We start from the raw sequence: 27373 nt of genomic DNA on the forward strand, positions 1-27373 counted from the left end.
AGCGCGCGCTTGTAGTCTGTGATGGTCTGAATGTCCTGCCAAAGGCTCAGTGCGTCCTTGCTGTCCTTGAAGTGGGTGGTAATCTTGCAAGAGAACGCCCTTTTCGCTTCCTTGATGCCCCGAGACAGGTTGGCCCTCGCTCTCCTCAAGCCAGCCTCATCCCCCGCTCTGAAGGCTTCGTCCCTGGCCCTCAGCAGCCTGAGGACAGCCCCTGTCAGCCATGGCTTCCAGTTAGCTCGAGTGACGATGGATTTCGAGTGGGTCACATCATCAATGCGCTTCGCGATGTAAGAGGAAACGGAGTCAGTATACTCCTCTATGTCCGTATTGTATTATGTCCTCTATGTAGTATTGTCTTTCTTTACGTTTCACCAAAAAATGCACTTTAAAAAGTTTGTTGCATGCATATTCTTTTTTCCTGATAAATATACACACACAAGAAATGTGGAATGCTGGAATATGATGGCATCAACACCTTTATTGTCTGTGGATATTGTTATCAGCAGGCAGGAACTGTAAAAGCTTCAGTTAGTTAGTTAGTCCGTGAGAGATCAACCAGGGATATTAACAGATACTGTCAGTTAATGGAATCATCATTTTGTGTACATTTTTAACTCCGTATCATCATTTACATCATAACATCATTTGTACATGAGGCCAACTGTGTGTAAAAAAACAACAACAGATAGCAGTGGTAAATTTTAGTAAAAAAAATACACAACATGAGAAGGAATTCATCTCAATGCCCTTTTTTGCTGCTGGTTAATATCCATTGGGTCCATGGATTCCAGGCTGATGCCATTGTACAGCGGCTGCTTGCAGTGCCTCCAAATCACCAGGACAAGGCGGATGATGTATAGCAACACCGCTGCTGCTAGCAGCACAACTACAAGTAGGAGGAATTACAGGTCATCCATCAAACCTCAGAATCATAAATTTAAATGTTTTAGCACATGCTCATATAATAATAATAATAATAGTAATAATAATAATAATAAAGCTGCGAGGAGCTATAAAGGGCACCCGCATTCCTGGCAACGTTGGGGTACTGGCACATTGGGATGCTGGCTCACCTGAATTTGAATTTTGTGAAAATACATCAGAAAGTACATTAAATTTAAAAAAATGTGGCAAAATGTAATTGTGGCAAAAAATGGCCAAATTCCTGTAGAGTTCCAGAGAAATCTTATAGTTCGGGTTGTTGCATGTACTCCAAATTTGGATAGATTTTGGTGAAACTGTCAACCGGGAGTGTTTTGTTCAAACTGTGTAAAAGGCACGAAAATGCAATTTTTCACCTCACACAATAAACTCGTAAAATAATGATTATTTCCCTAAGTGTAATGTGTAAGTTGTGTATGTTTTCTCAAAACCAATGTAGTTTTCTTTGCAAACACCGTGTTGCCACGGCAACAGTGTTGGCCAAAATGAAAAGCTTTGCTTGCATTTTGTATCTTGAACATCTCTAGTTGATTCAAAATGGCTGACTGACATTTTTAGATCCAGTAAATGGCTCCAAGAGACCTTAGGCTGTTAGGTAAACAGTGCCACCAAATATTCGTAGATCTAGGTGAAACGTACAACTAGCGCTGCTTAGTTGAAATTTTGTCGTGGTGAAGGAGCTGAGCTGAAAGGGAAAGCTCTCTATTTACCAGTTGGTCTCCATTTTTACCCTCACCTATGGTCACAAGCTGTGGGTCATGACCGGAAGAACGAGATGTCCAGATACAAGCAGCCATAATGCATTTCCTCCGCAGGGTCCGGGCTCTCGCATAGAGAGAAGCTCAGTCATCCACGAGGGCATCTGGTTAGGATGCCTCCTGGACTTCTCCCTGGTGAGGTGTTCGGGGAGTTAGGCCCTGGGTACAACCCAGGACATGCTGAAGAGACTATGTCTCCCTGCTGGTTTGGGAACGCCTTGGGATCTCTCAGATAGAGCTGGCCCACCATGCATATTTTTGCAATGTGGGATTAAACCGGAGTACCCAGTGAAAACCCACGGAGGCACGGAGATAACATGCAGACCCTACATAGGAACGCCGGAGCCTAAATCACATCATGCACCTCTGAAGTGTGAGGTGGACACAGTGCGCCACCATTCCAGAAATTTACATATTACTGCATTTTTTCCCCCAGATGGGCACGTAACGCTTAATAAATATAATGCTGAGTAATTGTGAAACACTGTCTTACCAATGAAGATGCCACTACGGCTCGGGGATTCGGCAATGTAGTTTTTATCAAGATTTCCTGCCAGCGCCCAGATAACAACTGGGTAGTCAATGAGGACGTAGCGCATGTGCTTGTCAAGGAATACATTCTGAAGGAAAAACCTAAAAGAATTGTTTAAATCCTTTTTGAAGAACATAAAGCAAATAGACATAGTATGTGGTGTGTTTGTGTATATCATGCATACCAAGCAAGTAGCATGAAAGTCAAAATACAATAGCACACTGTGGCAGCATTTGTGGGAGACACATTTGCTGTATAGGTCAGCACAATGGCCAAGTTGATGAGCGTGGCAATGGTTGTCCATGCTGTGTAGATCATCACACCATTTTGAACCTGGAGTCATATCAGAATGTCACATTTAGTGATTTACCTTAATGAATGTGATCGATGTAGGTTCCACGAACCAGTATGCGAATGAGCAACAGGTCCACTTTGTGGTATTCCTTGAGCCAGGCTCCATAAACGTGAAGACCATGACAGGCAAAAGAGATCATGCCATAGTTTGTGCCAGCAACCAGAATTAGGAAAACAAGCGCGGCAATCATCCACCTTTGGAAATGTGTCAAAAACATGTAATCAGAACCAATGTTCAATTCTAATGTCAAACATTCAATACTTAACTAAAATGCTTTGACTCGCATATGAATGTAAGTGACATTCTGCTCCTTAACATGTTGTTGATCCACTCTTTGCAGCTATAAAAGCTTCAACTGTTCTGGAAAGGCTTTCCACAAAGTTTAGGAGTATGTACCGTAATTTTCGGACTAAAAGTCGCTCCGGAATATAGGTTGCATTAGCCATAAAATGCACAATAACGTAAAGAAAAACATATATAAGTCGCTCCGGAGTATAAATCGCATTTTGGGGGGAAATTTATTCGACAAAATCCAACACCAAGAACAGACATGAACGAGCAACAACAGGCTAAACGATAGGTACGCTAAAGTGACATAAACACAAACGAAAAGCTGAGAACAGGCCTGACGTAACATTCAGAGTTATTAAAAAAAACTATGACATAAATAACACGTTTATAAAACCATCTGTGTCACTCCAATTCATTACATCCATCGATCGTCCTTTGTCAACGATGGGTGCGCGCCGCTGACGGCTCTTGCACTTCAAAATATTCCACAGGCCCAAATAACAATATATACAGTGCCTTGCGAAAGTATTCGGCCCCCTTGAACATTTCGCGACATTTCAGGCTTCAAACATAAAGATATAAAAGCTTAATCTATTTTTTTAAATTAGATATCAAATAACTATTATATAAGCAATAATATTATCAAACCATCTGTGCACTCTAAATCCATCGATCAAATTCCTCGTCCTTTGTCAGCAACGCCGCGCGTGCGCCCTGACGTCAGCCGCATCGTTATTCCACAGATCTAGTATATAACTACGTATATTGTAGCGTTAACAAAGTACAAGGAAAGACGTGCGTTTGGTAAACGGCTGTTTATTTAACAAAACAAACTTCCAGGCGTGTGGCGGCGTGGACTTCCAGCCGCGGAGGTAAAAGAGAGATCCATAGAATAGGACCGGGCGTGCGTAAAAGCCACGATCGAGCCCCATCTACCGTCCCCGGACAGCCACCCGGCAGAGCGTCGGCCCCTGACTTCTATCCACGGAGGTGAAAGAGAGCTCCGTAGACTCCAAATCCTTAAATCCTTCAAACTCTTCGTCCTCCGTGTCACTTAGAAACAAAGCCGCTAATCATGCTGGTAGTATGTGGGGCCCTTCGTCATCTTTGTCATCCTGTGATCAATCTTTGTCCTTTTTGTAAACAATCGCCGTGCCGCGCCGCGCTGCTGACGTCACTTGAAATTCAAATTACAGTAATCCCTTGCTAAATCGCGGTTCAATTTGAAAAAATTCACAGATAAGTCGCTCCTCATTATAAGTCGCCCCCCCACCCAAACTATGAAAAAGAACGCGACTTATAGTCCGAAAATTACGGTAATATATATGACTATTTTAACATTTTTCCAGAAGGGTGTTTGTGAGGTCACACACTGATGTTGAACTGATGTTGGACAAGAAGGCCAGCTCTAAATCGGATCCAAATCAGGCAAAATATGTGCTTTTTGGTTGAGGTCAGGATTTAGTGTAGGATAGTCAAATTCAGCCACACAAAACTCTTATTCATGTCTATATGTCTGAATGGAACATAAACAGAGCATCCCAAGACTTTCTGACAAAGTTCTTTTCATTGGAACTAATAGGAACTAACAATTTTGGAAAATGCCATGCGCTCTATATTATGGAAAATTTAATGCTCTCAATTTTGTGGGAACGATTCTTGTTCCAATGTGACTGTGCATCAATGCACAATACAAGAGCCATAAAGATATGGATGGATAGATGAATAAATGAACTTGATTTACCTGCACAGACTCTTGATCTCAACCCGAAAGAAAACCTCTGGGATTAATTATAGCACAGATTGAGACCCAGGTCCCCTCGTCCAACATCAGTGTAACTTCACCAATAAACTTAAAGACAAATGGTCAGAAATTCCCTTAAAATGACTTACCGTTTTTTTCCGTGTATAATGCGCCCCATGTAAAATACGCACCCTAAAAATGGCATGTTGATGCTGGAAAAAAGCCTGTACCCATGTATAATACGCACCCAATTTTTTTTTATTTTCTTTTTTTTTTTTTTTTACGTCCCAATGATCATCACACACGCAGGGAGGCAATAGGTCCCATTTTTACAGTCTTTGGTATGGTCTTAACTAAGCTGGATGTATTTATTTTTGTTGGCGTTGATTTCTCCGACTGCCCGTGAAGGCACCACCGCGTTCAGTGCGGACATGTGAAAAAAGCGTGCGGACGTGAAAAAGGCGCCTCTGTATGGGAGAGACGTTGAAGAGGAATAAAAACACCCTTGGAAACCAAAACTTGCCCCTCGTCGTGACTCGGAGCCGCAACAAATGTTTCGGATTTGTGTAGGGTACATTGTGACAGGAAACGAGCAGGTGATTGCTGATTGAAACTGCTAATTAAACTGTGAATTGAAACTAATAGGAAGAAAACAACTCTCGCTCTTTATATAGCTGACGTGTCTTGCGCATCCGTTCTGCGCATCGGATCCATAGTGCGCATGTGCAGTGATACTGCCTCCGTATGACGTCCGGTCCGCGATGGAGATTAAAAATCAAACAATATTTAACAATAACACACCAAGGATTGCACCATCGCATCAAACGATGTGTCGTCAATTATGAATTTTACTGACTAAGTGTGTTGGGCAGGATGGCTGAATGCAATGCGCGATTGACAACAAACAAGAAGAAAGGTGATTTCAAGTTTTATTTCGAGGGAGATTTGTCATGTCTCGTCCCCAGTTTTGCTATGTGTCTAGGTTGCTATAGTTTCTGTTCGCGTCGCCCCTCCCTTCCTGTGTCACCTCAATCAATGTGACGTGTTTTGTATTTTAGTCCTGTCTGCCCTTCGCTCACTGTCAGATCATTGCATGTGTTACTGTCATGATGATGTCTGTTTGGTTTCTGTTCCTGTCTTTGGTAATGTCACCCTGTCTTTTTGTTCCACGACTTTGTCGGTCAGTCCTGCTGTTGGTTTTGTTGTACCATGATTTTCTTAAAAAAATAATAATAATAAATTTGTGCCCATGTATACGTAATGCGCACCCCAGATTTTAGGACAATAAATTAGTTAAATTTCGCGCATTATACACGGAAAAAAACGGTAGATATTTTGGGAAGCAACTGTGGAAGGCCAAAGCTGTAGCTGTTTTTATGCAAAACGGACCAACACTGTAAACCCCACGGATTAAGAATTGTTGTCACTTCGATTCATATGTAGCAAAGGTTAGGTAATAATGGAAATGTATGTTAGTTAGTTTATTGTTTAGCACATCATTTTATATCAATAACTGTGCAAGGAGGGAGACAAAGCTTGTAAAGAGCTCCCTTCCTTCTAACCCCCAATTCCAACCCTTAATGCTGACTGCCACGCAGGGAGGCAATGGGTCCCATTTTTACAGTCTTTGGTATGACCCGGCGGACACTATAACCACTAGGCCACTGAACTGGTTACAAAGTGAAGTTACACAAATATGTTGTACCTTTTGACTCAACGCTTATGAAGGGAAAAATATGTGCAACTTGCTGGTAACACATGAAGTTACAAGATGTGTTGGATAACACTTGCCGTATATAAGCAAATAAGTGTTTTAAATGCAGACTAAAGTAATTTGGATAATTCAATAATTGATTGACCTTTGATAGAGGTCACATACTAAAAAATATCACTGAGTTTGTTGCACCTTAAAAAATAAATTGATTTGTTGCGCCCTCTACAAATTTCACCAAGGTCCACCAAAAATTGGATACATACAGCCCAAACCTACAAAATGTCTCTGGGGCTCTTATCTAAACTCAACAAGAAGTCCACCATTTTCTGTTTCCTATGCGATTTTGTCTCACTTTTGGCCTTTTATTGAGGTCATTTTTTTTAAAAGTATCTTTTACTCTCATGTGTTCATTTAAAAACACAACAACAAAAAACTCCTGTAAAAAGATTCTTGGAACTATAATCCAACAGAAAGTCAGTTTTTTTAAATTTACCGTTTTTTTCCGTGTATAACTAATTTATTGTCCTAAAATTTGGGGTGTGCATTATACATGGGTAAAAAATTTTTGAAATTAAATTCTTTTTATTTTTATTTATTTATTTTTTTAAGAAAATCATGGTACAACAAAACCAACAACAGGACTGACCGACAAAGTCGTGGAACAAAAAGACAGGGTGACATTACCAAAGACAGGAACAGAAACCAAACAGACATCATGACAGTAACACATGCAATGATCCGACGATGAGCGAGGGGCAGACAGGATTTATATACAAAACACTTTACATTGATTGAGGTGACACAGGAAGGGAGGGGCGACGTGAACAGAAACTATGGCAACCTAGACACATAGCAAAACTGGGGACGAGACATGACAAATCTCCCTCGAAATAAAACTTGAAATCACCATTCTTCTTGTTTGTTGTAAATCGCGCATCGCATTCAGCCATCCTGCCCAACACACTTAGTCAGTAAAATTCATAATTGACGACACATCGTTTGATGCGATGGTGCAATCCTTGGTGTGTTATTGTTAAATATTGTTTGATTTTTAATCTCCATCGCGGACCGGACGTCATACGGAGGCAGTATCACTGCACATGCGCACTATGGATCCGATGCGCAGAACGGATGCGCAAGACACGTCAGCTATATAAAGAGCGAGAGTTGTTTTCTTCCTATTAGTTTCAATTCACAGTTTAATTAGCAGTTTCAATCAGCAAAAAAAGGAAATGCGTATTCCAGGTAATATTTTATTCCACAACACTTTGCCTTGTTCCTTTCATCTCTGCTGTTCACTTCAAACACGCTCCATACGAACGCAATGCTCTCGTATCAGACGCTTGCTCGATCACCTGCTTGCTTGCTGTCACAATGTACCCTACACAAATTCGAAATATTTGTTGCGGCTCCGAGTCACGACGAGGGGCAAGTTTTGGTTTCCAAGGGTGTTTTTATTCCTCTTCAACTTCTCTCCCATACAGAGCCGCCTTTTTCACATGTCCGCACTGATCGCGGTGGTGCCTTTACGGGCAGTCGGAGAAATCAACGCCAACAAAAAAAAATACATCCAGCCTAGTTAAGACCATACCAAAGACTATAAAAATGGGACCCATTGCCTCCCTGCGTGTGTGACGATCATTGGGACTTAAAAAAACAAACACACAAAAAAATAAAACAAATTGGGTGCGTATTATACATGGGTACAGGCTTTTTTCCAGCATCACCATGCCATTTTTAGGGTGCGTATTATACATGGGGGCGCATTATACACGGAAAAATACGGTACTTTGAAATTTAACATAGCTTTGATTTTAAAAGCTGCAGTAACATGATCTCATCCTGTCGAAGTTTTGATAACAGTACAGGCTTGAAGACATCCATGCACTTATTTTTCATTATAGTGATTGCACCCCCTGCTGGCTACAGGAAATAAGTATTTTGTTCTTTGATGTATTTATGCGGATTAACCATCCATCCATCCATCCTTCCATCCATCCAATTTCAACACCGATTATCCTGTTCAGCGTCACAGGGGGTGCTGGAGTATATCCCAGCTGACATTGGGCGAAAGGCAAACAATGCTTCGAACTGGTGTTGCGGGGCACATATACACCGCAACAACTAATCACACCCACATACCGCCACTGATTGGGAATCGATCTCACGCTGCCCAATCACAAGTCAGGCACACCATCAGTAACTTCAGCCTACTCAATTTGGAGTTTTAAATTTCAATGGTTTATCTTCATGTCAAATGCCTTTTTCAAATCAATGACTCTACTATTTGTACATATACTTTATTTATTCATGTCATTTGCTGTTCTGATTTGATATTTTTATTAATGCTAAAATTGTACCTCTATTAGTTCAATAACCAAACCAACTCTCATTCACTTAATTGCTTTCAATCAAACTTGCACATTTTTGAACATTTATTCCTTCAGGAAAAGTGACAGCAATTATACTGATTCAAAGAGGGATTGGCTGTTTTATTTGCTCTGGAAAACCCCCTGCTATAAATAGATTGTAGTCAGTATATATATTATATAACACAGTATGTAATCAATAGTAAGTTTAGCATTTTTATATGGAGTCAATTAGTCAAAGTCAAAGTCAGCTTTATTGTCAATCTCTCCATATGTCACAACACACAAAGAGACCGAAATTACGTTTTGCTCTATCCCACGGTGACGAGACACATAACACGATAGACATACAAGTACGCGACACAATATAAAAACAAGAAGGCAAAAATTCAAACAATCAATAGTAAGAGTGAAATAAATAATAAATAAACAGATAACACAATAAATAAGAGGAGCAAAACGGAGCCAGCCAGCATAGTGCAAAAGTAAAAAACATCATCAACAAAAAGGCACAAACAATAAATAATAAGAGTAATAATAAACTAGAATTTTGCAATTTCTGGAGAAATTGCGTGTGAAGGCGAAATGTATGAATAACTTCTTCGGGGAATGCTGCCGAATGATGTTGAAACGTGTTGAATTACTTGAGAAATGTAGAAAATTTGGAGAATTTGTGGTGAATTTCAAAATAAAAGATGTGAAGTTTTTGGTAAGTTGTGGAATAGGTAGAAAAATGATGAACAGTTGAAAGTTGGAATGGATTGAATCGGTTGAAAAATGTAAAATGAGAAGGGAAAAAGGAATTGGGTGTGAATTTCAAAATAAAAGATGTGAAGTTTTTGGTAAGTGGGAAGTTGTGGAATAGGTAGAAAAATGATGAACAGTTAAAAGTTGGAATGGGTTGAATCGGTTGAAAAATGTAGAAATGAGAAGGGAAAAAGGAATTGGGTGTGAATTTCAAAATAAAAGATGTGAAGTTTTTGGGACGTGGGAAGTTGTGGAATAGGTAGAAAAATGATGAACAGTTGAAAGTTGGAATGGGTTGAATCGGTTGAAAAATGTAGAAATGAGAAGGGGAAAAAGGAATTGGGTGTGAATTTCAAAATAAAAGATGTAAAGTTTTTGGTAAGTGGGAAATTGTGTAATAGGTAGAAAAATGATGAACAGTTGAAAGTTGGAATGGGTTGAATCGGTTGAAAAATGTAGAAATGAGAAGGGAAAAGGAATTGGGTGTGAATTTCAAAATAAAAGATGTGAAGCTTGTGGGAAGTTGTGGAATCGGTAGAAAAATAATGAACAGTTGAAAGTTGGAATGGGTTGAATCGGTCAAAAAATGTAGAAATTAGAGTAGAAAAACGAAATTTTAGAGAATTTTGGTTGAATTTCAAAATAAAAGATGTGAAGTTTTTGGTAAGTGGGACGTCGGGGAATAGGTAGGCAAAAGATGAACAGTTGAAAGTTGGAACGAGTTGAATCGGTTGAAAAATGTAGAAGTTAGAGGTGAAAAACGAAATTTTGTGAAAATTTGTCTGAATTTTTAACGTGAAAACGTGAAATTTTTGAATTTGGGAATTTTGGGAATGTCGAAAATCCTTCCGAATGTGATTAGAATGTGCTGAATGATGTGAATTTCAAATTGGAACGACGTAAATGTGAAATGTCAAATGTGCCATTGAGAATGAATGGGGAAAAATTTGTCGGAATTTGGGGAATTTTGCGGAATCTGAAAATTTTCGGAACGAGAAAAATACAAGCGCTCATGTCGTGAATATTTGGAATACGTGAAAAGTGGAATGGAGTGAATCGGAGGAAAAATGTGGAAGAAGAAGCGGGACAAAAAAGTGGCGGGAATAAAATATAATAATTAAGTGAATGGTGTAGAATAACATATGTGTGAAGGCCTTCGCCTTCACACAATAAAAGCCAGTGTGCATACAGACAGTAAAAGTACAGGACGCTACGCAGAACGGGGAAGCGAGTTCAGGATCCTAACAGCCTGGAGTATGAAGCTGTTTGAGAGTCTGGTGGTGCGGGAGCGCAGGCTTCTGTACCTCTTCCCAGAGGGCAGAAGCTCGAACAAAGAGTGAGCGGGGTGACTCACATCACTCACAATCGTGGTCGCCTTGCGGGTGAGATGGGAGGTGTAAATGTCCTTCAAGGAGGGGAGCGAAGCACCAGCAATCTTACCAGCCGTGTTCACTATGCGCTGCAGGGCCTTCAAGTTGTAGTCAGTGCAGCCGCCACCCCAAACAGCAATACAGCTGGAGAGGACGCTTTCAATGGTGCCGCGGTAAAATGCAGTCATGACGGCCGGAGGAGCGCTCGCTCGCCTGAGTTTCCGCAGGAAGTACAGGCGGCGCTGGGCTTTCTTTGCCAGTGATGCGGTGTTGGTGGACCAGGAGAGATCCTCACTGATGTGCACCCCCAGGAACTTGGCGCTGCTCACTCTCTCCACCACAGCACCGTCAACGGTCAGCGGCAGGTGTTGGGTGTGACCCTTCCGGAAGTCCACAACAATCTCCTTGGTCTTGTCGACGTTCAGCAGGAGGTTGTTGTCCCTGCACCACGTGGTCAGAAGGTCAACCTCCAGCCTGTATTGAGTCTCGTCTCCCTTGGTGATGAGACCCACCAGAGTCGTGTCGTCAGCAAACTTCACTATACTGTTGTCGCTGTAGGTTGCAGTGCAGTCATGCGTCAGGAGGGTAAAGAGCAGCGGACTGAGCACGCAGCCTTGGGGGGCTCCCGTGCTCAGCGTGATGCTGGCGGAGATTTTGTCGCCAACACGTACTACCTGTGGCCTCTGACAGAGGAAGTCCAGTAGCCAGTTGCAGAGGTAGGTACTGAGGCCCAGCGCGTCAAGTTTGCTGATGAGGCGTTGTGGCACAATGGTGTTGAAGGCAGAACTGAAGTCCACAAACAGCAATCTCACATACGAGTCCCTCCTCTCCAGGTGGGTGAGGGCCGAGTGGAGGGCAGAGCAGATGGCATCCTCAGAAGACCGTTTGGCTCGATACGCAAACTGGAAGGGGTCAATGGTGGGGGGGAGAACGGATCGGATGTGCTCCATGACAAGCCGCTCAAAGCACTTCATGATGATGGGCGTAAGTGCCACGGGGGTGGTAGTCATTGAATCAGATTGTCTATTTTGTTGTTGTTTTCATACATTTAGAAGTATTTTATTCTCCTTCACCTTGCCTTAAAACGTTGACTGTATTGACCTGTTACTCCTTTTCAGCAAATTTTCTTTGTCCCTGAGTTTGTTAAATATTGTTTGCCACTGAAAAAAAAATCGAATTTGTTGAACACTCTATCCATGTTAATCATTGCGTTGTTGTTCATAAAATCATTTGGTAAATACTTTGATGTTGATTTTCTCCCTATTACAATGTTTAAAAATGTTCATAATTATTTTAATAATGCTCCTATTTTTGGTTGTCTATACAGGTTGGTTAATCAGTTTATACAGAACCATCCCAGTGTAGAAACAACTCTGTTTGTTTTCTTGTAAGCTGTGGTTTTTAGGCTTTTGTATATTTGTCTTGGTGAACCTTTTTAGAATTGTTTTACCGTAATTTTCGGACTATAAATCGCGTTTTTTTTCATAGTTTGGGTGGGGGGGCGACTTATACTCAGGAGCGACTTATATATGGGGTTTTTTTCAAATATTTTTAAAAATAAAAAACGCGATAAACGAACCGCAATGTAGCAAGGGACTACTGTAATTTGAATTTCAAGTGATGACAGCAGCGCAACGTCGCGTTAGCAGCAGCTGTCGAGTCAGTGTTTGTCCTTTATGTAAGCAACCGCCGCACTGCTGACACAGCGTCGCAACAACACGCTGACGAGAAAAAGAGAGCTTCGTCGAGTGACGCGCGACGTCGCGCTGCTGATGTCAGCAGCCCTTCAGCAAAGCGCCAATCACATGTGCTTCTTCTTCTACTACTACTTTGGGATTTGGCTTCATAGAGATACATAGAAACACTAGATGATCGCTTTAGCTGATTGACGACGTGCAGACCTGTCCACCATCTTGAACCGGGAGTCACGGGAAATGGTCATGCTGACGTCAGCAGCGCGACACAACGTCGCGTCAGCAGCGCGGCGGTTGTTTACATAAAGGACAAAGATGGCTTTTGCGCACGCCCGGTCCTATTCTAGGGAGCTCTCCCACTTCCGTGGCTGGAAGTCCACGCCGCCACACGCCTGTAAGTTTGTTTTGTTAAATAAAGAGCCGTTTACCAAACCCACGTCTTTCCTTGAACTTTGTCAACGCTACAATATAGTTATATAGTAGATCTGTGGAATAACGACGAGGCTGACGTCAGGGCGCACGCGCGGCGATGTTGACAAAGGACGAGGAATTTGATTGATGGATTTAATGATTTAGAGTGCACAGATGGTTTGATAACATTATTGCTTATATAATAGTTATTTGATATATAATTTATATATCGTTATATGGGCCTGTGGAATATTTTGAAGTGCAAGAGCCGTCAGCGGTGCGCACGCATTGTTGATTGATGGATTTAATGAATTGGAGTGACGCAGATGGTTTTATTAACGTGTTATTTATGTAACAGTTTTTTGAATAAGTCTGAATTTTACGTCAGGGCCGTTCTGAGCTCTTAGTTTGTGTTTATGTCACATTAGCATACCTATCGTTTACCCTAGGGGTGGAGCTAGAGCAGGGGTGGGCAAACTACGGCCAGCGGGCCACATCCGGCCCACGGGACCGTTTAATCCGGCCCGCCAACCCTGAACAAATTGTATTATTAACCTTTTTTTTTGGTCATTTTGCCTGCAATGACTGCGTTTCCCCAGTAGATGGGGAAGCGCTCGCCTGCGCATTTACTACCGGAAGCCGTGTCAGAAAGCTCGGTGCCCACTCACAAGTGCGTGTACGTACTCAGTAGTACGGACATGGCGCACTCGCGCTCTATTTGTATCAGTCCCGAATTTAGAGCGTGGGCTGTGACGACGGCATTCTTGTGATTCGCGCTGAGCTTTCAGATACAGTTTTACGCTAAAGCCACCCACAAACCTTCCCCTGGAATCCTTCCATTAAAATGAGTCGCCCAAGGAAACGCAAGGTGGACACTGAGTGCCGAGTGTTTTAAAGAGAGTGGCCAATTTGGCTCGACGTACGCGACGTGACGTTCAGCCACATGAACGTCAACATCAACCCGTCACAGATCGAGGTAAACGGACCAACACCTCGGATCTCTCCTAAGAATTGCCACAACAAATTTTACTCCAGACTATGACGCACTAGCAAAAAAGGGAGACCAACAACACTGTTCCCACTGAAAATGAAGGGGAGGCATTTTGAATATGATTTGTACACATAGCAGGGACCATTCTCATTTTCAAACAATGCAGGATGCTCAAGGACATTGACCCACTACCTGTTTGCGACTAATCTTAACCTGTAAAGTTCTTAAGGCTTACTTTAAGGAAGTGTTTCACGTTTCCTCACCTCTGTTACCAGGTGTTTGAGAGTTAAAACTCTGCTCTGATTTTCAGATACCCCTCACCGTGTTGCAGTTTTGATTATTTGGATGTATGCTTTCACCGATTCTTCAAGATGATTAACTTGGTCAGAATGTTTGCCGTTTGATGTGATCTCATAAGATAAACATCTTTCATTAATCTGAGATGCAGGCACTGAAGTGATGGAGACTGTTGTATTTAATGAGAATCACTGATAGCAATTTTTTAGTGAATTTTTTTTTTTTTATAATGCTGTTAATAAATGGGTGGCTCGGTGGAACACTGGGTAGCAAGTCTGCCTCACAGTCAGGAGGGTGTGGGTTCGATTCCACCTCCGGCCCTCCCTGTGTGGAGTTTGCATGTTCTCCCCGGGCCCGCGTGGGTTTTCTCCGGGCACTCCGGTTTCCTCCCACATCCCAAAAACATGCTTGGTAGGCCGATTGAAGACTCCAAATTTTTCCTAGGTATGAGTGCGAGTGCAAATGGTTGTTTGTCTCTGTGTGCCCTGCGATTGGCTGGCAACCGGTTCAGGGTGTCCCGCGCCTACTGCCCGATGACGGCTGGGCTCCAGCACGCCCGCGACCCCCGTGGGAACTAAGCGGTTCAGAAAATGGATGGATGGATGTTAATAAATGCATTTGTTTTCAAAAAACTTGTTTGGAATATCCATGCTTTACTACCTACCAAATGCCAAAATCTTTTATGCAATGACCTTTACAGGTCGCTTATATTACTTCACACAAACACTACGTCCATCTGCTCCTGGTTCGGCCCTCCGGTCCAAATTTAGAACCCAGTTCGGCCCGCGAGTCAAAATGTTTGCCCATCCCTGGTTTAGCCTGTTGTTGCTCGTTCATGACTGTTCTTGGTTTTGGATTTTGTCGAATAAATTGCCCCCCAAAATGCGACTTATACTCCGGAGCGACTTACATATGCTTTTTTTCGCTTTTTTTGGCATTTTATGGCTGGTGCGACTTATACTCCGGTGCGACTTTTAGTCAGAAAATTACGGTAGATGTTTGATTTAATGTAATTATAATCACTTCTATATAACATGAGAAAAGCACATTGTAACTTGCAAATGTAATGTCATCAACAACATCTTGGAAGTCATGCTCATGTAATTGCACATTATAAAAAACTTACGCTCGGTCCCAAACAAGCAGCCAGGCGATATTGAAGCACAGATTGAGACACCAGCAAATAAAGAATCCGTAAGGAAAGACTGGGGGACTGCAGTAAACATAGCCATAAGCATTCCTGTGAGAAACACAAAATATTAACAACAACAACAAATGTTTAATATAGTGAAGACAAGATGGCCTTTTGGTAAATAAATTTTTGAAATGTTTGTACTTTCTGCAAAGGTTAGCCAGGAAGTAGATAATCACGAATGTCAACCACACGTAGATAACGCTCCATATACTGAAGGTCCATCCCGACGGGGTGACCTCCGTCACAAAAACATCAGACACGTTGCCTGTGGTGGTACTGAAGGGTCCTGTACAAATTAGAGGTGCAGTGTTCATCAAATGCAACGGTCACATGAGCTTTATCCCACGTCGTGTTTGCTTTTGCTTACCTACTCCCATAACAGAAAGAGCGTTGACCACCAAAGTGACACTATAGATCACGATAGACAACAATATGGCAACAAGGCGTCCAGCATTGTGTTTCCCCATTGTTGGCAACTGCTTCAAAATAAAATACACATAACCAGTGTTAGGAAAGTTTATTTACTAGTTTATTTAGTAGTTCAAAGTTCACGTCACAATTTTTAATGCACTTCTTCAGTTCATAGTTCATATACTGTAGACGTGTGTGTGTGTGCGTGTGTATGTGTGTATGTATGTATATATTTGTATGTACCGTTTTTTCCGTGTATAATGCTCCCCATGTATAATACGCACCCTAAAAATGGCATGTTGATGCTGGAAAAAAGCCTGTACCCATGTACGCGTGGCGACAGCTTCCTGGACCTGGTCTACTCTTCGCATAAAGGAGCTTTCAAAGCCGCCCCCATCTTGGACTTTCTGACCATATCACTGTTATGCTTTTGCCCGCATACAGACAAATGGTGAGAGCGTCCAGGCCAGTTCGCAAGCAGGTACGAGTGTGGCCTGAGGGTTCCTCTGATGCACTGCGTGACTGCTTTGGCTCTACTGACTGGGACATGTTTAGGAGGGCTGCCACTTGCGACGATCGGACAGACATTGAGGAGTATACTGACTCTGTTTCCTTCTACATCAGGAAGTGCATTGATGATGTGACTCACTCAAAATCCATCGTCACTCGGGCTAACCGGAAGCCATGGCTGACGGGGGCTGTCTTCAGGCTGCTGAGGGCCAGGGACAAAGCCTTTAGAGCGGGGGATGAGGCTGGCTTGAGGACTGCGAGGGCTGACCTGTCCCGGGGCATCAAAGATGCAAAGAGGGCGTTCTTGTGCAAAATTACCGCCCACTTCAAGGACAGCAGGGACGCACGGAGCCTTTGGCAGGGCATTCAGACCATCACGGATTACAAGCCCGCGCCGCAGAGCTGTGCTGTGCTCAATGACCTCAGCCGCTTCTTTGCTCGCTTTGACGCTCGGAACAGCACTTGCCCGCTGAAGGCCACTCCCCCTTCACACGAGCTGCCCCTGTGCCTCTCCGCCGACAGCGTGAGGAGGGCGCTTGCCGCGATCGACATCTGTAAGGCGGCGGGCCCTGACAACATCCCAGGTCGAGCGCTGAAGGACTGCGCTGGTGAGCTGACGGATGTCTTCACAGATATCTTTAACACTTCCCTGCAGCAGGCCATCGTCCCGTCATGTTTCAAAGCTGCCACCATCGTACCTGTGCCGAAGAAACCCGCTCCGTCCTGCTTCAATGACTACCGCCCCGTGGCACTTACGCCCATCATCATGAAGTGCTTTGAGCGGCTTGTCATGGAGCACATCCGATCCGTTCTCCCCCCACCATTGACCCCTTCCAGTTTGCGTACCGAGCCAAACGGTCTTCTGAGGATGCCATCTGCTCTCCGCTCCACTCGGCCCTCACCCACCTGGAGAGAAGGGACTCGTATGTGAGATTGCTGTTTGTGGACTTCAGTTCTGCCTTCAACACCATTGTGCGACAACGCCTCATCAGCAAACTTGACACGCTGGGCCTCAGTGCCTATCTCTGCAACTGGCTACTAAAGTTCCTCTGTCAGAGGCCACAGGTAGTACGTGTTGGCGACGAAATCTCCGCCAGCATCACGCTAAGCACGGGGGCCCCCCAAGGCTGTGTGCTCAGTCCGCTGCTCTTCACCCTCCTGACGCATGACTGCACTGCAACCTACAGCGACAACCGTATAGTGAAGTTTGCTGACGACACGACTCTGGTGGGTCTCATCACCAAGGGAGACGAGACTCAATACAGGCTGGAGGTTGACCTTCTGACCACGTGGTGCAGGGGCAACAACCTCCTGCTGAACGTCGACAAGACCAAGGAGATTGTTGTGGACTTCCGGAAGGGTCACACCCAACACCTGCCGCTGACCGTTGACGGTGCTGTGGTGGAGAGAGTGAGCAGCGCCAAGTTCCTGGGGGTGCACATCAGTGAGGATATCTCCTGGTCCACCAACACCGCATCACTGACTAAGAAAGCCCAGCGCCGCCTGTACTAAACTCAGGCGAGCGAGCGCCCCTCCGGCCGTCATGACTACATTTTACCGCGGCACCATTGAGAGCGTCCTCTCCAGCTGTATTGCTGTTTGGGGTGGCGGCTGCACTGACTACAACTTGAAGGCCCTGCAGCGCATAGTGAACACGGCTGGTAAGATTATTGGTGCTTCGCTCCCCTCCTTGAAGGACATTTACACCTCCCATCTTACCCGCAAGGCAACCACGATTGTGAGTGATGTGAGTCACCCCGCTCACTCTTTGTTCGACCTTCTGCCCTCTGGGAAGAGGTACAGAAGCCTGCGCTCCCGCACCACCAGACTCTCAAACAGCTTCATACTCCAGGCTGTCAGGATCCTGAACTCGCTTCCCCATTCTGCGTAGCGCCCTGTACTTTTACTGTCTGTATGCACACTGGCTTTTATTCGTTGTGTTATCTATTTATTTATTATTTATTGTTACTGTTATTATTTATTGTTTGTGCCTTCTTGTTTTTTATATTGCGTTGTTTACTTGTATGTCTATTGTGTAATATGTTTTGTCACCATGTGAAGATGTTGACAATAAAGCAGACTTTGAAAAAAAAATAATAATAATAATAATAATACGCACCCAATTTTTATTTTTTTTTTAAGTCCCAATGATCGTCACACACGCAGGGAGGCAATCGGTCCCATTTTTATAGTCTTTGGTATGGTCTTAACTAGGCTGGATGTAAATTTTCTTGTTGGCGTTGATTTCCCCGACTGCCCATAAAGGCACCACCGCGATCCGTGCGGACATGTGAAAAAGGCGTGCGGACGTGAAAAAGGCGGCTCTGTATGGGAGAGACGTTGAAGAGGAATAAAAACACCCTTGGAAACCAAAACTTGCCCCTCGTCGTGACTCGGAGCCGCAACAAATGTTTCGGTTTGTGTAGGGTACATTGTGACAGCAAACGAGCAGGTGATCGAGCAAGCGTCTGATACGAGAGAATTGCGGTCGTATGGAGCGTGTTTGAAGTGAACAGCAGAGACGGAAAGACGATGTGTCGTCAATTATGAATTTTACTGACTAAGTGTGTTGGGCAGGATGGCTGAATGCGATGCGCGATTGACAACAAACAAGAAGAAAGGTGATTTCAAGTTTTATTTCGAGGGAGATTTGTCATGTCTCGTCCCCAGTTTTGCTATGTGTCTAGGTTGCCATAGTTTCTGTTCACGTCGCCCCTCCCTTCCTGTGTCACCTCAATCAATGTAACGTGTTTTGTATTTAAGTCCTGTCTGCCCCTTGCTCACCGTCGGATGATGTCATGTCTGTTTGGTTTCTGTTCCTGTCTTTGGTAATGTCACCCTGTCTTTTTGTTCCACGTCTTTGTCGGTCAGTCCTGTTGTTGGTTTTGTTGTACCATGATTTTCTTAAAAAGAAAAAAAAAAAGAATTTTTTATTTTTAATTTAAAAATTAAATGGTACCCATGTATAATGCGCACCCCAGATTTTAGGACAATAAATTAGTTAAATTTCGCGCATTATACACGGAAAAAAACAGTATATATATGTGTGTATACGTGTGTGTGTGTGTATACATATATAGATAGATATAGGTATATAGATAGATAGATAGATAGATAGATAGATAGATAGATAGATAGATAGATAGATAGATAGATAGATAGATAGATAGATAGATAGATAGATAGATAGATAGATAGATAGATAGATAGATAGATAGATAGATAGATAGATAGATAGATAGATAGATAGATAGATAGATAGATAGATAGATAGATAGATAGATAGATAGATAGATAGATAGATAGATAGATAGATATCGCGTTTTTTTCATAGTGTGGGTGGGGGGGCGACTTATAATACGGAGCGACTTGTATGTCTGAAACTGCGATAAACGAACCGCGATGTAGCAAGGGATTACTGTAAATTGAATTTCAAGTGACGTCAGCAGCGCGACGCGGCGCGGCGGTTGTTTACATAATGGACAAAGATTGAACACGGGATGACTAAGATGACGAAGGGCCCCACGTACTACCGGCATCATTAGCGGCTTTGTTTCTAAGTGACACGGCAGACGAAGAGTTTGAAGGATTTAAGGATTTGGAGTGACACAGAAGGTTTGAAAAACTATTATGGCCCTTATCCACGCCCGGTCCTACTCTCCAGAGCTCTCTTTCACCTCCATGGATTGAAGTCAGGGGCCGGCGCTCGGCCGGGTGGCTGTCCAGGGACGGTGGATGGGGCTCAGACATGGCTTTTACGCACGCCCGGTCCTATTCTACCAAGTTCTCTTTCACCTCCGTGGGTGGAAGTCGAGGGCCGGCGCTCGGCCGGGCTGCTGTCCGGGGACGGTGGATGGGGCTCGGTCATGGCTTTCACGCACGCCTGGTCCTATTCTATGGATTCTCTTCCACTTCCGTGGCTGGAAGTCCACGCCGCCACACGCCTGTAAGTTTGTTTTGTTAAATAAAGAGCCGTTTAACAAACCCACGTCTTTCCTTGAACGTTATTAACACTACAATATAGTTATATAGTAGATCTGTGGAATAACGACGAGGCTGACGTCAGGGTGCACGGACGAAGGACGAGGAATTTGATCGATGGATTTAATGATTTAGAGTGCACAGATGGCTTGATAATACTATTGCTTATATAATCGTTATTTGATATCTAATTTATATATCGTTATATGGGCCTGTGGAAAATTTTGAAGTGCAAGCGCCGTCAGCTGCGCGCACCCATTGTTGACAAAGAACGATCGATGGGTCTAATGATTTGGAGTGACACAGATGGTTTTATAAACGTGTTATTGATGTAATAGTTTTTTTAATAACTCTGAAAGTTACGTCAGGGCCGTTCTCAGCTCTTCGTTTGTGTTTATGTCACGTTAGCATACCTATCGTTTAGCCTGTTGTTGCTCGTCCATGACTGTTCTTGGTGTTGGATTTTGTCGAATAAATTGCCCCCCAAAATGTGATTTATACTCCGGAGCGACTTATATATTGAACATTTTCCAGATGGCTGCCGGTATTGTTTGCTCCTAGTCTTGCCTGCAATTCCAGAGTGTTTTTAGTGTTTTTTTGAGAACTTTCTAACCTTTTACCAAATGCTAGTGTACCATCATTGTAAAGGTTAGTTAGAAAACCAATTTTGTTTTATCTGTGGACTATTCTCTTTTATGGAGCATGTGCTCTGGTATGCTAGCAGCCTTGCTAGCACTAGCCAGCTTTGCTAGCCTTGCTACCTGTTAGCCGTGCTAGCCACCATCAGCCTACACAGCAGCCCACCTACCATCTGGCTACTGCAGCCTACAGTAGCTATTACCAGACTACAGAGGCCCAGCTACCACCAGGCTACTGCAGCCTGCAGCCTATAGCTATCACCAGGCTACTGCAGCCTGCAGTAGCTACCACCAGACCACAGAAGCCCAGCTACCACCAAGGTGCTGTAGACTACAGTATTTAACTTCGGACTACAGAAGCCCTTCTACTACCAGTAGCCTACACTAGCTACCCCCAGACTGCAAAGGCCACCAGGCTACTGCAGCCTACAGAAGGAGTGTCCTCAAATCTCTCCAACATGTCTTCAATGCCATCAAAACCGGTAAACTGCACGGAGTGTAAGCGACTTAATCAGAGGGTTATTCCAGTTTGAAACGCATCTTAGAATACAGATTGAAACACTACATCAGATATGTGAAAATGACAAATTCACGGACTCGGTAGCAGCTGTGGAGCAGCTCATTGACGCTTATCATGTAGCCAAAGTAGCACCAAATGCTAACGGACAGACACAGATTGTTATAGACGGGGCTATCAACGTGGAGGCTCCCGCTACAGATCTGACCGACACACTTCCCTGGATATGTCCTAACACTACTGAACTAGTGGTGGAAACTCCCAGGATGCTCTCTGATGTTGTCCGTAACCCTGGATTAGCTGCAGAAGCTCCGACGACAACCGCTTACTAGCATCACAATGGAGCCAGGCCAAAAACATCAACACCAGCTGTCAGCCCGAGAGGCAAACCGGGCAAGAGATTAGATATGAAAGCATCAACACTCACTCCTACACCTGATCTCCCACTACATAACAGGTATGAACTATTGGCAAGGGATGAAATGTTGGATAATAACTGTAATGAAGCCGCATATACTAATCACGCTGCTAGCGCTAAGGCTAATCACAACCCCAGGAACAGTCCCCAAGCCATGGACAGGCCGAGGGCCAGAAGAATCTTTGCTAACTCCAGAACTGAACCACACACTCCCTTGATTGGAGACTCCGTAACTAAATTTGTTAAAATGCCAAAGACTGAAAACATTAGCATGGATAACACGACTATCTGAAATTTCAGAACTGTTTCCAGTTATCTTAAATACATGCCCAAGAATTATGAGAATCATTATCCACACCGGGTCTTTTGACATTCTACAAATGAAAACTGGGTCTGAGATTCTGAAAAAATACTTGACCCTGTTGCTAAACATACTGGATGACCATCAGTCACAGTGTGTGTACATCTCTGGCCCCATTCCAACCTTAAACAAAGGAACGGAATCTTTCAGTAGACTTCTTGGCCTAAATACATGGCTGACATCGGAGTGCTTCAAACATGGAATACAGTTTATTGATCATTTCAATATCTTTTGGAATTGTAAAGACCACTTCCAGCCAGATGGGATACATCCAAACATCTACGGATCCAGGCTACTCAGTACCAACATTTGTTACGCCGTTGGGACACCATATCAAAGATATGAGAAGACAGCTGGCGACGCACAAAGGATAGCCCACCGAAGACGTCAGCACGCAATCATCCCCCCTCACAGGATTCCTTTCCCCCTCTCCCACGTGGGCCATCAAGGACAGCACACACTCCCCCCCTCCTGCACCCCCCCCTCCATCACATCCCACCTCACCAGACCCACTGCTCCAGATCACCCAAGGCAATCAAAGGATCTCTGTGCCTATCGAGGACCCAACGATCCCCCTGCCCACCTCCCCCTCAATCACAAATCCCCCCCCACACACACACACACACCACAATCACAAATTAAGGAACTGGTTAAAGCTGCCAGTCAAACTGATGGACTACTAAACAGCAGCAACAACAGACGCTCAGGTATAAGACAAAGATGAGACAGACCCCATGCCACCTCTTTAAACATACCGGTAATATTAAACAGCCGGTGGTATGGTTAAACACATCGCAGTAACCATAGACCATCTGGTACTCGTCTCAGTAACCTTACATGTCTTAATGTCCAGCCAAAACCAGTCCCTGTTATTGAAACACAACAACTGAAATTAGCTCTTTTGAATGTTAGATCTTTGGTTAACAAATCTTTTTTGGTAAATGATCTGATCATTGAAAGGAATCTGCACTGTATATGTTTGGTTGAGACCTGACTAAACAATAACAATGGTGTAGCAACACTTATGGAAGCTTGTCCTCCAAACTACAAGTTCCATCAGTCTGTCAGACATGAAAAAAGGGGCGGGGGCATAGCAGCTCTTTTCTCTACACAGTTTGTGGGTAATAACATCGACCTTGGTGAATTCTCATCATTTGAATATCTTGCTCTTGAACTTAAAACAAAATTACCAGTACTCATTATCACATTATATCGGCCACCAAAATACTCATCATTATTTCTACAGGAATTCTCAGAGCTGATTTCACTTGGAATCACTAACTATGACAGATTAATTCTGAATTGAGACCTAAATATACATATTAATAAAAAGAACGACTCCAAACCTAGAAGACTCCAAACCTAGAACTAGTAAACCTACTAAACAGTTTTAATCTTACCCAACACATTAATGAAGCCACTCACCAGCATGGTAACACTTTGGACTTAGTAATAACAACAGGAATAGACATTGATAATATCTCTGTATGTGAATTGCCTATCTCTGACCATCACTGTGTATTTTATAATGTAAAGCTAACCTTAACCCAGACTAAAAGGGAAATTTTAGTTCAAAAGCGATTCCTAGATGAGCAGGCTGAAGCAGAGTTTTCTGATATTATGAGGTCATTTGAGCCATACAACTGTGACTGCTCTCTAAATGACATAGTTGAACATTTCAATGGTATCTTGTTGTCCGCTCGGAATACTGTTGCATCGCTAAAGGTCAAAAGGAAAAGTACTGACAGAATCTCCCCATGGTTAAACAATAGCAATGTTAGGCAAACCAAGAGAGTTTTAAAATCCTTCTCCTTCTATACAAAGCCCTCAACGGGCAGGGACCAAGCTACATTGCAAACTCTCTTGTTAGCTATATACCTCCAAGAACCCTGCGATCATCTGCTGCTGGTTTATTGGAGGCTCCCAGCAACAGCAGAAAGAAGGTCGGTGATGCAGCCTTTTTTAATTACGCCCCCAAACTATGGAACACACCTAAGGTAGGTACCAGGGAGGCCAGGTCGCTAGATATTTTCAAAACAAAACTTAAAACTCATTTCTTTACACGAGCATTTAACTAATTACGTTTTGTAAATTTCATTTTAAGCCTAATTTTATCTTTATCTTTATTTAATTTTTTACCTTTTTTTAAAGATATATTATTTATTTTATTAAAGCGTGCTCCTATTTTAAACTCACTTTATTAATTGTGTATGCATACATTAATATTTTTTTTTATGTATTCATGTTTTTCTTTCATTGTTGTAAAGCGCATTTCTTGTATGAAAAGTGCTGAACAAATAAAAATTATTATTATTATTAATATTATATATGTTTTTTTCCCATCCTGGGGCATTTAATGGCTGATGCGACTTGTACTCCGGAGTAACTTATAGTCCGAAAATTACGGCATATATACATATATATATATATATATATATTAGGGGTGTAAATCGCGGGTTTTGTCACGATACGATATAATATCGATATAAAGAACTACGATACGATATTTGCCGATATCTTAAAGCCTGCTGCGATTCATTCACGATATATCGCGATATAGTGCTCTACGATCGATTTTTTTTTTTAATAAAAAATATAGAACAATATCCTGATTTATAACAATTCATACGCAAAATCAACAAGGTACTGCAAACTCTTTATTTAGGAAATTACAAGAGTATTGTAGTATACAAATTGCTTACTTTAACACTGAACTTTGATGTCGTGTTTTTTCTTTAAATGTGCGGCGAGATTTGTGCTCCCTGAATATTTGATCACCGCGTGGCAGGATTTACAAACTACACGTGTCTTGTCCGTTAAGCCATCTTTTCTTTGGAATCCATAGTGCTTCCAAACAAATGACTTGAAGCCTAAAGGGGAGCAAATTTCCTCGTCTCTTTGGACACTAGCCATAGCACCAGCCCAGGAGACGCATACTAGTTGTCGCCTCCCCTTTTACGTGCGTGCTCTGCTCACAACACAACAACGCCGGGCGCACTGCTCCCGGAGAGAGGAAGCAAGCAACAATGAACTGGATTTCAAAATAAAGTCGCGTCTAATGTCCGAGGTCAAACACGGCGATATAAATCGATGTTTACCTTTAGCATTGATGCCAATAAATCGTAGAGCATTATATCGATTAATCGATGTGTATCGATGTATCGTTACACCCCTAATATATATATATAGGGCGGCTCGGTGGCGCGCTGGGTAGCACGTCCGCCTCACAGTCAGGAGGGTGCGGGTTTGATTCCACCTCCGGCCCTCCCTGTGTGGAGTTTGCATGTTCTCCCCGGGCCCGCGTGGGTTTTCTCCGGGCACTCCGGTTTCCTCCCACATTCCAAAAAACATGCTTGGTAGGCTGATTGAAGACTCCAAAATTGTCCCTAGGTGTGAGTGCAAGTGCGAATGGTTGTTTGTCTCCGTGTGCCCTGCGATCGGCTGGCATCCGGTTCAGGGTGTCCCCCGCCTACTGCCTGAGATAGGCTCCAGCACTCCCGCGACCCCCGTGGGGACTAAGCGGTTCAGAAAATGGATGGATATATATATATATACATATATATAGATAGATAGACTCGCACCGCAGCTGTTGTCTTACGAGGTACAAATGATGGGGGAGAACAGATAGAGAGAGGGCGCAAGGGGCAAGAGCAAGTAGCGCGAGGGCTTTTTTGGGGCGAACATCTGTGTCGTCGAGAGCTAAAACATCTTTGAAGAAAACTCAAACTTTTGAAGAGACATCACTTTGACATTGGTTGAATAAAAATCTTTTCCTAATCAGCCGTGAGTCACTGGAATGCTTTGCCGGGACAGCCATTGTCCACCGAGTGTTTTTTTTTGGAGACCAGCGAAACAACAAAGACCATTCACCACAGAGGCAAGGGAGGCCGTCCCTCCCCTGCCATCATGAAAAGGGGAAAAACAAATTCAATTGTTTTTATTATAAAGTCATTTTCCTTTTAATTTCAGTAGTTTTGTGTCATTTTGAACCAAAATTGTGAATTTCTAGTTATTTTAAAACCTAAGACGATTCGCTCGGAGAAGCCAACTTCCTGCCTTGCCTCCTCTGAGAATTGCGTAATCATACAACTGTCTATGCTGACAGGCTATGCAGTTTGGCTGAACTGCTGTCTGTTTCTATGTCGCTGTTTAAGTGTTCAAACACTGTGGCTATATTAACTAATTTCCGTAGTTAAGCTGATGATCTCGTGTTTTTTGTCATCTGTCTGTAACATCGTGTTTCTTTAGATGAACAAAACGGCTTCGAAAAGAGACCTTACGGAGGCGATGAAAAAAAGGCTACGGCCTTACGGCAGGGGGTGCAAGTGATCCCGGGATGCTTCATGCACCCAGCTGGAGAATAAGTGATCTCCAGTTCAAATTTACAGTGAACAAATGAGGAGCAGTCATCCATTTATTTTATTTTTTTTCGTTTTTACATTTTACATTTCGTTTTACAATGGAGCATTACATATGCAAACTCAAACAATTTTCCACGATGGATTTTCGGTCGCAGCAGGAGGTCATTGGTAAAAGAAGACCAACTCTGGAGTAAAAAGGTTTTATTCGGACAACAGGACTTCGGAGCATGTCTTTTCAAACGGAGTTGTACGCACGATCGAAAACAAGTTTTTGATTCCATGTGCTTTATTGAGTGTTTGTATGTGTGAAGACTAATGATATGGGATTTCAATTATAATAGTTCAAATTAAATAATGAATAAGCTACTCTAGAGCAGCGTTAGGGTTAGGGTTACCCGCCTAATTAGTGCTGTTACTTCCGTGTTTTCAACAAAATGCTAATGTTATAAATACTTTAGCCGAGCTAGTGCTGTTACTTCAGTGTTTACAACAAAATGTTAATGCTGTTGAAACTTTAGCCCAGCTAGTGCTATTACTTCCGTGTTTACAACAAAATATTAATGCGATTAAAACTTTAAAAAGGCTTTCTGTGTACTGTCTTTATTTGTAAATAACTCGTGCTCACGTGCGGCGTATAGTCTCGTGCGGATTATATACATATAAATATTAAGAAATCCAGAGTTTTAGCTGGTGCAGCTTATAGTACGGTGCGGCTTATAGCCCGAAATAAACGGTACATTGTTTGTGCATCAATAAGTGTATATTA

General features: G+C 43.0%; 2 protein-coding genes across 3 annotated transcripts in view; one reads left to right on the forward strand and one right to left on the reverse strand.

Annotated features, from left to right (window-relative positions):
• Positions 1-26520, forward strand: part of trdmt1 (tRNA aspartic acid methyltransferase 1) — a 166644-nt gene extending 140124 nt beyond the window's left edge. The window contains exon 13 of one of the 2 annotated variants that reach the window (XR_009718758.1): positions 26495-26520. The gene's annotated coding sequence lies outside the window, so the exon portion shown is untranslated. The remainder of the gene's footprint in view (positions 1-26494) is intronic. The other variant, XM_061304625.1, reaches the window with a different exon arrangement.
• On the reverse strand, positions 479-15886 carry LOC133143074 (uncharacterized). The gene is made up of 7 exons (XM_061264828.1): positions 15778-15886; positions 15552-15696; positions 15342-15455; positions 2637-2781; positions 2417-2565; positions 2194-2333; positions 479-886 (listed from the first exon to the last, which is right to left on the reverse strand). The coding sequence occupies exons 1-7, from the start codon at positions 15875-15877 to the stop codon at positions 735-737; spliced, it is 945 nt and encodes a 314-aa protein (XP_061120812.1). The 5' UTR covers positions 15878-15886; the 3' UTR covers positions 479-734.
• Positions 26521-27373: the final 853 nt, after the last annotated feature.

The sequence above is a fragment of the Syngnathus typhle genome, linkage group LG18 (assembly GCF_033458585.1).
Source record: "Syngnathus typhle isolate RoL2023-S1 ecotype Sweden linkage group LG18, RoL_Styp_1.0, whole genome shotgun sequence".
In the NCBI taxonomy this organism is placed as follows: domain Eukaryota; kingdom Metazoa; phylum Chordata; class Actinopteri; order Syngnathiformes; family Syngnathidae; genus Syngnathus; species Syngnathus typhle.

Coding starts and splice junctions, on each gene's coding strand:
- LOC133143074 (XM_061264828.1), bottom strand. CDS start 15,877: ATGGGGAAACACAATGCTGGACGCCTTGTTGCCATATTGTTGTCTATC. Junction 2,566..2,636: donor TGTTGCTCATTCGCATACTG/GTTCGTGGAACC, acceptor ATATGACTCCAG/GTTCAAAATGGTGTGATGAT. Junction 2,334..2,416: donor ACTTTCATGCTACTTGCTTG/GTATGCATGATA, acceptor CAATTCTTTTAG/GTTTTTCCTTCAGAATGTAT.